Source organism: Platalea leucorodia, assembly GCF_965183815.1.
Source record: "Platalea leucorodia genome assembly, chromosome: W".
NCBI classification, from domain to species: Eukaryota; Metazoa; Chordata; class Aves; order Pelecaniformes; family Threskiornithidae; genus Platalea; species Platalea leucorodia.
The window spans coordinates 36182346-36196247 of record NC_138859.1 but is presented as its reverse complement, the minus strand read 5'-3'; the positions used below and the strand labels follow the sequence as shown (position 1 = coordinate 36196247).

Here is a 13902-nt window from a genome sequence, read left to right as displayed (position 1 = left end):
ACCTAGGCTCAATGGTAATAATATTAATAACGTTAACTGGTGTGACAGATCAATGAACCCCTACAATGGAAGAAGGCTCAGAGGAGATGTGCACAAGCCTTGTGCTCGTGAAGCTCAGGGAAGAATATAGGGAGTGACCACAGCTGTTGCAAAGAAAGCTGAACTTCCTGCAACACAAAGGGGATTGGAAGGTGGCCTTTGTTTTAGATAAATGCCTGTATCAGTTGAGTGGATCAACTGGTTGTGTAAATGGCCTTCCCAGAGTTAACCAAAAAGGTTCTGAATATCTTCCTGAGCTAGTCAGACCAGGACGGGGGAAGTGTATGTGTGGCTCAGCCCAACATAAAGTATAAAAAATGAAGCAACAACAAAATGAACTTTGAAGAGAGCAACGGGCTTGAGGTGACTTCAACCCATGCATTCCTTCCGGGCAACTGGGAGCACCCAGAGTCATGACAGTGAGCATCCATGATTATGAGAGACTGATAATGTGTTGGTAGACAGGCAGCTTAATATGAGCCAGCAATGTGCCCAGGTGGCCAAGAAGGCCAATAGCATCCTGACTTGGATCAGATATAGTGCGGCCAGCAGGACTAGGGAAGCGATCGTCCCCTTGTACTCAGCACTGGTGAGGCCACACCTTGAATACTGTGTTCATTTATGGGCCCCTCACTACAGGAAGAACATCGAGGTGCTGGAGCGTGTCCAGAGAAGGGCAACGAAGCTGGTGAAGGGTCTAGAGCACAAGTCTTATGAGGAGCGGCTGAGGGAACTGGGGTTGTTTAGCCTGGAGAAGAGGAGGCTGAGGGGAGACCTTATTGCTCTCTACAACTACCTGAAAGGAGGCTGTAGCGAGGTTGGGGTCGGTCTCTTTTCCCAAGTAACAAGTGATAGGATGAGAGGAAACGGCCCCAAATTGTGCCAGGGGAGGTTTAGATTGGATATTAGGAAAAATTTCTTCACCGAAAGGGTAGTCAGGCACTGGAACAGGCTGCCCAGGGAAGTGGTTGAGTCCCCATCCCTGGAGGTATTTAAAAGACGTGTAGGTGTGGTGCTTAGGGACATGGTTTAGTGGTGGACTTGGCAGTATTAGGTTAACGGTTGGACTTGATGATCTTAAAGGTCTTTTCCAACCTAAACCATTCTGTGATTCTATGAATAACATTTTCTTATGGCAATTTCGATTTAAAGAAACAGAATATAAGCAATGTCATCTTTATTAGGGATGTTTTTTTTGGTGCCTAATCATTTTCCATCTTTGGTTCAGGTTATATTTTCTAAGCAATCAAGCAGGCTAAGAAAGATATTTTTAAAAAATAATGAAAGCTGAGTTGCTCATATAGTTTAAGGAAAATGATTTAGGTTTAGATTATTCATGGTGGTATAGAAAATGCACAGTTTTAACTATCTAAGAATTAATAGTATTCAGCTAGCAAGCAGAAGCCGCCAAGTTCCAAGAGAACAACTCTGCCGAGCATCAAGAAAGGCCACTGCCAAAGGGAACACAGAAACCTGAGATGCTGACTGATCAGTAACTTCCTTTTTAATACTGAAGAAAAAAGTTTCCCAAAATATAGTAAAAGCAAGTCTTTCTTTCCAGCATCAAGGAAAACAGAAGATTCCACAAAGCCTCAAGAGATGTCCATCACACAGAAAGCAAAAGAACAGTTGGTAGGAGGCTGATTAGTTTTATTTTTGTTTATTTTTCAAGAGAGGAGGGTAGTTACTGGAAATGCTAAATTAAACTATCCAACTAGCAGAAAGTAAACTATTCTAAATGAGCAAAAGCCAAGACAGCAACTTTATCTGACTTAGGAGTGGTAGGAGCTATACTAACCCACCAAATGTCCTCCATATAACAATGGGGGAAAAGGAAATGAAGCCAGAAATATAAAACAATTGGCAATTGGAGTCAGAAAACATTATGTTGGTGTACACAGAATGGAATAATGGAAAACCATAAAAATAGTGGGAAAATAAAGTGTGATATATGAACTGTTGGGACTGAGTAAAAAGCCTTCTGCAATGATACATGAGAATTGTGCAAGGGACCCCTCCTCAACAGAATTTTGTCCTTATAAACAGAAATTAAGAGGCTTTCTTCACAATACAGAGAATTAGAAAAAGGTCTCTTTGCACATGAATATTCAAGAAGAAAAAACAGAATAAATAACTGAAGAGTTGGTTTCTATATTGAGAAATAAGTAAAATTGGACAGTAAACAAGAATGATCCATTGCTTTTGTACTGTTTCATATGATCCTAATACTGCAAACATATATGGGAGTATAATGAGAATATTCACACATACAATGCTACTCAGCCATGAAATTGTTTACCAGATTCAGGCAAAAGACCCAGGTCCTGCTATCAGGTCTGTACAGGCAGATTGCAATATCTTTGTAGATCTCTGATAAAGTCAATGAGGTTATACTCCACAGGGATTCAAGTATCTGTCTTTACAGGTCTTACTGCAAATCTTATTCATGTAAAATTGATGTATGAAGTTTAACATGATACTCCACTATATGCAATACCTAACCTAGTGGCCTTCTAAGATGGAGTGACTGCATCAGCGGACAAGGGAAGAGCTATGGATGCCATCTATCTGGACTTCTGTAAGACCTTTGATATGGTCCCCCACAACATTCTTACCTCTGAATTGGAGAGATATAGGTTTGATGGATGGACTGTTAGATGGATAAGGAACTGGCTGGCTGGCTGTGTCCAAAGAGTTACAGTCAAGGGCTCAATGTCCAAGTGGAAACCACTAATGAGTGGTGTTCCTCAAGGGCCTGTACTGGGCCAAATACTATTCAATATCTTCATCAGCAACATAGTGGGATCGGGTGCACCCTCAGCAAGGTTGCAGATGACTCCAAGCTGAGTGGTGCAGTTGATTCGCTTGAGGGAAGGGATGCCATCCAGAGGGACCTTGACAGGCTTGAGGAGTGAGCCTGTGCGATCCTCATGAAGTTCCACAAGGCCAAGTGCAAGGTCCTGCACCTGGGTTGGGGCAATTCCCAATCATAGAATCATAGAATCATAGAATGTCCAGAGTTGGAAAGGACCCACAAGGATCATCAAGTCCAACTCCTGTCCTGCATAGGACAACCCCAAAATTCACACCATAACCCTAACCCTAACCCCTAACCCCACACCCATAACTCTAACCCCTAACCCCTACCCAATATCAATACAGGCTGAGGGATGAATGGATTGAGAGCATTCCTGCACAGAAAGTTGGGGATACTGGTGGATGAAAAATTGGACATGAGCCGGCAATGTGCGCTCGCAGCCCAGAAAGTTAAGTCGTATCCCAGGCTGCATCAAAAGAACTGTGGCCAGCAGGTTGAGATAGATGATTCTCCCCCTCTACTCCACTCTCATGAGACCCCACCTGGAGTACTGCATTCAGCAGTACCCCCAGCACAAGAAAGACATGGACCTGTTGGAGTGGCTCTGGAGGAGGGCCACGAAAATCATCGGAAGGACTGGAATATCTCTCCTATGAAGAAAGACTGAGAGAGTTGGGGTTGTTCAGCCTGGAGAAGAGAAGGCTCCAGGGACACCTTCTTGCGTCCTTTCAATACTTAAAGGGGGCTTATAAGAAAGCTAGAGGGAGACTTTTTACCAGGGCCTGCAGTGACAGGACAAGGGGCAACGGTTTTAAACTGAAAAGGGTAGATTTAGATTGGATAAAAGGAAGAAATTCTTTTCAACGAGGGTGGTGAGACACTGGAGTAGGTTGCCCAAAGAAGTTGTGGATGCCCCATCATTGGAAGTGTTCAAGGTCAGGTTGGACTGGGCTTTGAGCAATTTGATCTAGTGAAAGATGTCCCTGCCCACAGTAAGGTGGTTGGACTAGATGATCTTTAAAGGTCCCTTCTAAGCTAAACCATTCTGTGATTCTGTGATTCTATGATCTGTATACTCCCCCCCCCAACATAAAAGATACTAAAATTCACCTCATGGATTACTTTCCTTTAACTATTTTATAGTTAAGAACTTTGTACATTTCATAGGGTAAGATTTCAGGTTTGAAATACATTTAAGGAAATCAGATTCAAAAAGCAGAACTGGAAAATGTTTTTGAGATTCTTTGTCTCAGAACATAATATTTAACACATATCTAATAATGAGCTTTGTCTTCTTCCTATGTCAGAGTAAATTAGGCCATGCTCCTCTTCTGGTGTGAATTGTGCAGAGTACTACTTTCTTGTAAATTAGCCTCTGATAGGTTACAGGCTGCTGCATCTCAATTTTGTTATAGGTATCCTTGCTAACTGGCATAAATCTAGTTTGTGTACTTTACTGTGACAGCACTATGGAGATTTTCATTTAAATTAAGGAGGGGCCACATTTAAACAGCCTGGAATGAAAAAGCACAAAGCAGAATTTCATCTTAAATCAGGCTTAATTTTGATTCTCCTTGACTATGCCACAATCTTCTTTTTGCTCTAAGTGTACATATATGCATGTATGTTTTTTTCTGCTACACTTTACATAGAAATGAAATGCTCTATTTGTATACATTAAAGTTTTATACATTTTCAACAGCTAAGTTAACAGAAAATTTGCATTGTTTGGAATGGTATTAATGTGAGGATTAAAAAAAAACCAACAAAATATTTCAAAACCTCATTTTGAAAACTGATATCCTACTATGGAGATCTGTACCACATTTTTTCTGACGTAAAACAGATTGTCTGTGCAAGCTCAAGAATTCATTTTAGCACAATTCTTGTAATATTAAGGCATTATTTTGGTAGAAAATTTAAATGGACTATTATTTGTTCCCTGTGACTTGTGTTATATAATGTGTATTTCATATTTAGTGCAATGTTTGGATGTGACAGTTCTAGTCAGTTCTAGTCCAGAGGAGGGCAACAAAGCTGGTGGAAGGGCTGGAAGGCACGGCCTATGAGGAGCAGCTGAGGACTCTGGGTTTGTCTAGTTTGGAGAAAAGGAGGCTGAGGGGCGACCTCATTGCTCTCTACAGCTTCCTGAGGAGGGGAAGTGGAGAGGGAGGTGCTGATCTCTTCTCCCTGGGATCCAGTGACAGGACACGTGGGAATGGTTCAAAGCTGCATCAGGGGAGGTTCAGACTTGACATTATGAAACATTTCTTTACTGAGAGGGTGGTCAAACCCTGGAACAGGCTTCCTAGAGAGGTGGTCAGTGCCCCATGCCTGTCAGTGTTTAAGAGGCATTTGGACAATGCCCTTAATAACATGCTTTAACTTTTGGTCAGCCCTGAAGTGGTTAGGCAGTTGGACTAGATGATCATTGTCAGTCCCTTCCAACTGAACTATTCTATTCTGTTCTAGTCTATTCTGTTCTGTTCTGTTCTAGTCAGTCATGAATATCCATGTTCCCTCAGGAGGCTTGCCTGCTTTTCCTCTTCATGACTTCATTTTTTACCACCTCTCACAAGGCATTTGTTGTTCAGCTGTTCTTAATAAGAGTTGCATGTCTCCCACACTTTGTGATCTTCAGGATTCATCTTTCATCATATTAGAGAGCAGATGGATGTTAAAGTCTTTAGTTTTTCCAGGCATGTGTTAAGCAAGTCTGAAATGAGTCACTTAAAGGTATTAACAGAGCAGTTGAGCTTATTACAAAGTCTGTGTTTGGCATATTGTGCAGGAATAAGACTCACTTTCACTTTTACTTTTTATGAGGCTAAAGAATATATTTAAGCAGAATGTCTCAAATCTAGCCAAATACTGTTATCAGAAAAATAAATTTTTTTTACATCAATGTAGTGCTGACTTGTACTTTATTATTGTAATAGATATGAATATACTACATACATATGAACACATGGATACACATGCCTATACAGAGTTCTCAAAATACTCTCTTGAAATTACCTGATAGAGAAATTTCACTAGCTAAATTGGAACTTCTAAATGAAAACATTTAATAAAAGGCAACCTAAATCTCTACTCTCATTTAGAATAAAAAATATCAGATGAAATGCAGATATAGAAAATAAAGCATCACAGGAAAGAATACCAGGAAGGGACAAGAAGTGGGAGAAGAAAAGCATGCACTAGAATTAGGTTATTGCAAGGTTTTAATTCAACATTTGCTCTCTGTTGATCACAGAGCTACAACTTAATCTCCTTTAATAACTTTCTAGACCACTTAAAAAACATACCACTTACAGTATGCAATGAATAAGAATGATCCATGTTAACAGCAGTAAATACAACATTGTTAAACACAACTACTAAAACAAAAGTTTAGAATTAAGCCATTTCTCAATGCACTCTATTTAAACTCATGGCAGCATGTATATTCGCATTCTAAAAAACAAAAACAATTAACAACAAGCAAAATTTCTACAACTTCTGAGGGAATATCTAAAACTCACGAGGTTTATACTTTATTAAATTGTATACCATGAAATGTGTATGTGTATAAAGGGTTTCCATTTGTAATAGAAAAAATATCCCCTCTCTATTGAAACCTGGGTTAAAAAGATTTTTAGTTCACCCCAAATCATTAAGTCTAAGTTTTAAATTATAGCACAGCCTTTGTTGTAGTAGCATAAACACTCCATTATAGCACATCAAAAGTTGCTTGAAATTTTGGAGTAAGATATATTGAACAACATAGCTCTGAGAGATGGTTAAAAGTTAACAACTGTTCATCAGCACAACCAAGAAGAAACAATTTGTAATATCCTGGGATTTTCATAGAACTAACCAAAAATTTCCAGTGGGGCCTTCTTCTAGACAATAACAAATAACATAACTTTAGAGCAGAATAACCTTATTTTAATTATGAAGAAAGTGCCAGACTTCGGAACACAGAAAAGTAAACTCATGAAGAAATCTATGGAAGGACTCATGATGGAGAAGTTCGTGCATAACTGTCTCCTGTGGGAGGGACCCCACGCTGGAGCAGGGAAAGAGTGTGAGGAGTCCTCCCCCTGAGGAGGAAGGAGCAGCAGAAACAACATGTGATGAACTGACCACAACCCCCATTCCCCATCCCCCTGTGCTGCTCTGGGGGAGGAGGTAGAGAACTCGGGACTAAAGTTAAGCCCAGGAAGAAGGGAGGGGTGGGGGGAAGGTGTTGTAAGATTTAGTTTTTATTTTCTCATTACCTTACTCTGATTTGATTGGTAATAAATTAAACTAATTTCCCCAAGTTGAGTCTGTTTTGCCTGTGACAGTAATTGGTGAATGATCTCTCCCTGTCCTTATCTTAACTCACGAGCCTTTCATTATATTTTCCCTCCCTGTCCAGTTGAAGATGGGGATTGATAGAGTGGCTTTGGTGGGCACCTGCCATCCATCCAGGGTCAACCCACCACAACTCCATCCGCGACAGTTACATGAAACATAAACAAAGTATTTCTAATTCTAATTCTAAAATATTTACATTAAATTTCAAGGACAGAACCAGTTTGTCTGAGCCAGCATACACACTTTCATGACATACATTTGTCTTTTCAGGCCTGAAATATATTATGTAAATATCCCTGAGTTCAGAAACTTGTTCACTTAGAAAAAAATTTCTAATTGCATATCTCAGTAGAAAATAAAAATAGAATCCATTTTAGATAATGTGGAGGTGCTGTAAATATTTACACTTGGTATGAATGTACATAATCTTTTTAAAGCCCTAATAGGCCTCTGCTTTTACATTTATTTAATCTTTACTAAGATGAACATTGTTAGTATTGTGAGCAGTTACAGCATCCACCTTGAGAGTCACTTCATGTTCCTGCTGTCAGCCATGAAAGATTCTTCTCCTCTCACTAGCTTGATAAAAATATATACACAATATATACAAAAATATATATATAAATGTATTGGGTCTGGCTGGAATGGAGTTAACTTTCTTCATAGCAGCCTGTATGGTGCTGTGTTTTAGATTTGTTGCTAAAAAAGTGTTGATAACACACCGATGTTTTGGCTATTGCTGAACACTGCTTGCACAGCAGTATCAAGGCTTTCTCTTTTTTCCACTCTTCCCCACATAGTGAGTAGGTTGGGGGTGGCCAAGAAGTTGGGAGCTGGACAGCTGACCCAAATTGACCAAAGGCATATTCCATGCCATATAACATCATGCTCAGCAATAAAAATGGAAGGGAGGAGGGTAGCCATTGCTCAGAGACTGGCTGGGCATCAGTCTGCTTGTGGGAGGTGGTGAGTGATTGCCTTTGCATCACTTGTTTTGTTGAGGTTTTTTTCTTCTTTTTTCCTTTGTTTATTAAGCTATCTTTATATCAACCCACAAGTTTTCTCACTTTTGCTCTTCCTTTTCTCTCATCCCACTGGGCAGGGGGAGTAAGCAAGCAGCTGAGTGGTGCTTAGCTGCTAGCTAGTCAACCCACCTGTGCTGCTTTTGGCAGGAACAGAGTTAATTTTCTTCAAAACTTAATATGGACTGTTTTTCAGGATAGTACTATAGATAGAATCTAAGAAGGATCCTCTTAGTCTTTTTCTCCCTGGTATATTGCAGATGTATAAAGTCCAGCTGCATATAAGTTTGCTGATGATATTAAACTAGGAGGAGCTGTGGACTCCCTCGAGGGTAGAGAGGCCTTACAGAGAGATCTGGATAGACTAGAGAGCTGGGCAATCACCAACCGTATAAAATTTAACAAGAGCAAGTGCCGGATTCTGCACTTGGGATGGGGTAATCCTGGTTATATGTACAAATTGAGGGAGGAGAGATTGGAGAGCAGCCCCACGGAAAGAGATCATAGAATCATAGAATCATAGAATGCTTTGGGATGGAAGGGTCCTTTAAAGGTCATCTAGTCCATCCCCCCTGCAATTGGCAGGGACATCTACAACTAGATCAGGTTGCTCAGAGCCCCATCCAGCCTGTCCTTGAATGTTTCCAAGGATGGGGCATCTACCACCTCTCTGGGCAACCCATTCCAGTGTTTCACTACCCTCATTGTAAAAAATTTCTTCCTTATATCTAGATCTGGGGGTTTGGGCTGATGGCAAGTTGAATATTAGTCAACAGTGTGCCTTGGCAGCCAAAAGGGCCAACCATGTCCTGGGGTGCATCAAGCACAGCATAGCTAGCCGGTCGAGGGAGGTGATTGTCCCACTCTACACCGCACTGGTGCGGCCCCACCTCGAGTACTGTGTGCAGTTTTGGGTGCCTCAATATAAGAAGGACATCAAACTATTAGAGTGTGTCCAGAGGAGGGTGACCAAGATGGTGAAAGGTCTTGAGGGCAAGACTTATGAGGAGCAGCTGAGGTCACTTGGTTTGTTCAGCTTGGAGAAGAGAAGGCTGAGGGATGACCTCATCACAGTCTACAACTTCCTCAAGAGGGGCAGCGGAGGGGGAGGTGCTGATCTCCTCTCTCTGCTGACCAGCGATAGGACACGAGGAAATGAAATGAAGCTGCGTCAGCGGAAGTTCAGATTGGACATTAGGAAAAGGTTCTTCACTGAGAGAGTGGCCAGTCACTGGAACAGGCTCCCCAGGGAAGTGGTCATGGCACCAAGCCTGTCAGAGTTCAAGGAGCGCCTGGATGATGCTCTTAGTCAAATGGTTTAGTTTTAGGTAGTCCTGCGAGGAGCAGGGAGTTGGACTCCTTGAGATATTCTATGATTTGATGATTCTATGATATATTTAGTTGTATACAATGACAAGCAAAGCACATGCTGAAATTTTATGACAAATCAAATAGTGAAATAATCCTCATCACACAAAAAAATGTTGTCTAAAAAAATAATGACATTATTTTTTGCTACCGCAATTAGAAATTGTGAAACTTAAAGAGAAGTAATTAAATCTTTCTGTATCTAATAATTTTATGAGTCAACCTGTGTGTTTCAGAATGACTAGCAACTAAGTTGGTTGAGGCAGCAGTACTTCAGAAATCATTAAATCATGCCCAAGTACTTCCCTCCTCCATCAAACAATCTTAAATCTTTCTTTTTTTTTACAGAAGCAAAGACAGAAAAAAAATTAGGTCAGGTAATGCAACCTACTTAGCATTAAACATGACTTGTCTGGTGTACTAGGCCCCACACACCTACAGCAAGAATAATTTTCTTAGATCAAGAACAACACATACCTAATTAAAAATTCTGAATTGCTAATATGAATTAATAAATGAGCCTTCTGTGATTTTTGTACTTGACAATTACAGTTTTTAGATATGACAGTGCAACTCTATTACTTGACCTGTAATCTAACAACAGGGTTTTGATATTATCAAACCCCTTGACCCGACTCAGAAGCTAGAATTCAGTCACTGGCTTTATGACAGTCTTCATTGATGATGGAATTTTGATTCCTCTTGAATCAGTGGCCAAACTCTACATGGGTCAGGATTTCACAGAGCATTTAATAAGTGTTTATCTTCAACCACCATGAAATATGCTTTACTGTATTTTATAACCATTTGTCATGTGCTTTAATATGAATGTACAATACACTCATGAAATATTAAATATATAAACAATTTCAAAAGTATGCATTTGTCATGCAGATTATTTTACTAAACAAAAACCACATGACACAAAGGAACAGCATCAGTTTTGCTAGTTATCAGACAAGTTCATCTCAACTGTGACAAAAATAATGCAACAGCTAGCCTTTCCTGTCACCTCAAAAGATTAAGAAAGAGTGGGTTACAGAAATACCTGGTGCGTGGATTTATAAAATAAATCAATTTATTTTTAAAATAAACATTCATCCTCTCTTATGCAAATTGATGTACATACAGAAGCATACCATGTTCTCATTTATTTTATCAAACAAGATTTTATACAGGAACTTAAACATTCATACAAGCACACAATTGCATCACACACAACATTTGAGTATTTTCTGTTTTTTTAAATAAATAAATAAATAAATAGCAGACAGAACTGAGCAATAAAACCATGTAATAAACCAAGAGTTGTAGAAGTCATAAATGCTATGAAGTTGATTCTGACATTTTTTTATTTGACGTAATTTTGATTCAGCTATTCAAATTCTTAGTATACCTCAAATTTTAGATTCAATAGTTAACTTACTGATCACTGAAACTCTCATGAGTTTAAAGAACTGTAGATTCCACTTCTTTTTCAATCTCCAAGTACTTTGTTATTTAATTTCAAAATAATTTCACAACTTTTATAGGTTTCATACATTTTTGGCTGCATTGGGTGTAAATGGCAAGGTTTTTTGGAGGGCAGCCTGCAGGGGTAGCCACTGTGGGAGGAGGTCAGGGGCTGCCCTGTGCTGGACACAGCCAATTCCAGCTGGCTCTGCAATGGCCCCACTACAGGCTAAAGCTGAGCCCATCAGTGAAGTTTGTGGTGCCTCTGTGATAACATATTTAAGAAAGGGCAGAAAATGCTGAGGAGGAGGGAAGAATGGAGGGAACAACAAGGTCAGAGAAGTAAGAAATGCTCCATGGCAGAGCAGGCACACCCCTGATGGGACTGCAGCCTGCGGAGGACCCACACGGGAGCATAGGAAATGAGTATTAAGGAAGGAACAGCGGGAAAAACAGAATGAGAAACAAGGAGCGGCAGAGAAACTTCCATGAACTGACCCCAATCTCCTGAGCTGGTCATTGTTCACTGAAAGGACCGAGTGTAACCCACGGTGATAACATGGGGGGAGGAGAGGTGTCTGGAGTGAAGTTGAGCCTGGGAAAGGGGGAGGAAAGGTGCTTTCCCTAAGTGTTTAAATGTTTGGTTTTGTTTCCCAATACCCAAATCAGGAATTAAATGTTTAGGTTATGTTCATTGGCAAAAAATTGTTAAATTCCCCAAGTCGAGTCTGTTATGCCCGCAACAGTAACTGCTGAGTGATTTCCCAGTCTTTATTTCAACCCATGAGTTTTCTTGTACCTGTTCTTTCTATCTCACTCCCCCCTCCTCCCCCCCTGAAACAAAGTGGAGGAGGTGAATGAGAAGCTGTGTGGGTGCTTGGCTGCTATTCAGGGCCAACCCACCACATTGGCTTTTACACAATACACACTATATTGTGAGTGCACAATGGCCCGCTGAAGTCAACTGTCATACTGTGGATTCTGATCTCCATAAATTTACTTCACTATGGTCATTCCTTACTGTCATAATCTACTCCTGTAAAACTATACCTCCTTCAGTGGGGAATTAAACATTCCTCTAATAACAAGCATTCATAACAGCAAAGCTACTGCAATATTGTATTTTTTTCAACCACTGTATATTTAAAACAGAAAAGGTAAAAAAGATGGCAGAAATTTGTACTTGCAATAGTTATTTTGCTTTTAATTTGAGGAATATGCTTTACCAATTTAGTTGACCTTAACACCTCAGTGGATGGGAAACTTCCTCATAATTTTGTTCCCAACTTCTCGTCTCTCACACATTTTTTTAATTGATTATGACAAGTTAAATCAGTATGGTCCTGCCAGAAGCCATGGGATCAATTCCATCTACTGAACTGTCTTTTCTTTAGCATTGACAGGGTATGGTTATTTAGACAGCACATATCTGTGCTTCTATTTGGCCTGGGCCTTTGCAACTGAGACCAAGCTGCTGTGTCCATGGGGTAGAGACAGAAGGACATCCTTCATTCTGTATTAATATATGGAACAGTACTTTGACCTGTGAGATAGATTCCAGGAGTTTCCCATGTGACACTGGGTAATCACAGGATTAGACAGTCCTAATTCTAAGGCACCCCCGGAAAGCAAATGAGAGTTACTTATATATGACCGACTCCTCCATTTATGAGTCACCGTCCTGCAGAAATATTTCTCTATCAATCACATTCATACATACGATTAATAAAAACATGATAAAGATATATAAAACTTACATAGTCATGAAAGGCTTTTGCTTCACTTGAATGTTCGCATGTTTCTCGTCTTTCTGGAGCTGCACAGTAGAGATCCCAAAATACACTGCAGGTTAAGAAGTAACACAGATATGGTGAGAAAATCATTGTAATTCTCATAGATTTTATGGTGTACACACACCACACATATATATGTGTGAAATAGACATATCACTTTCTAGCCAAGAGCTGAAAACACTTACCTCTATGAAAGAATTCAGCTTTGTAAAACATCTATGAGGAATCAAGTCTTGTTATCTGATTCTCTGAACCAAGCAGTGCTTGTATTTCTTTAAAACCACTGTAGTATAAACCAGGAAGCTAGTCTAATATACAAGCTTTCAGAGTATAAAGCAAATTAATAAAGCTCTGCATTTAACCTCATGCCTCTGCAACTGCTGCAATTTACTACCACAAAGCACTGGAAGGCACAGATTCATACAGTAATACTGTGATGTTGTGAAAAGGCAAGAAAATGGAGAGAAAACTGGGAGTTCTTCCAAGTTCCAATACTGTCCTTTAAACAAAAGTTCCTAGAGAAACAAATGTATGGATAAGAGTAGGAAATAGAAGGGTATGCTATCCTATAGTTCTTGGTTGATAAAGAATGAAGGAGTAAAAGGAAATTATGATGCTCCAATAAGTCTTCCCCTGCCTCAAATGGAGTTATACATGAATCGATTCTAACACACTACAAGTATCTCTGAATTGTTAAGAAACAGTATATAAGATATTTCATTATGGCAGGAATGTTAGCCTCAAAGTTTCTAGAATGAAATTATCTATATGCTAGAACAAATAAAAGAATAAAATTTTTCAGTTTCATTTTGTTTCTTTATTGCTTTAGACTTAACCCTCTAACTTAGCCCAGCACCATAATTCGGAATTGTGGAAAATTTGACCACTCTGCTGCAGATGTTTAAAATTAAGGATAATGCAGACATCAGAGATACAAGGACCAAGTTCTCCTTGTCAGGCTTCCGTCACTTAATTAAAAGCAGAAAGGTCAATAAAGAATATGTCATCTTCCACACAGCTGTACAAATCACATAGCTTTTTATATTCAAGTGGGACTACTTTACAA

The 13902-nt window shown here is 39.7% G+C and overlaps 1 protein-coding gene across 27 annotated transcripts in view; it reads right to left on the bottom strand.

Annotated features, from left to right (window-relative positions):
• Positions 1–13902, bottom strand: part of LOC309601609 (single-stranded DNA-binding protein 2-like) — a gene marked incomplete at its 3' end in the record, with an annotated part of 225153 nt that overhangs the window by 137401 nt on the left and 73850 nt on the right. For 24 of the 27 annotated variants that reach the window (XM_082334722.1, XM_082334711.1, XM_082334736.1 and 21 more), the window contains exon 4: positions 12801–12885. The exons of the other annotated variants lie outside the window; for them this stretch is intronic. In XM_082334722.1, the coding sequence (XP_082190848.1) occupies positions 12801–12885 (85 nt within the window). The remainder of the gene's footprint in view (positions 1–12800; positions 12886–13902) is intronic. 27 annotated transcript variants of the gene reach the window in all.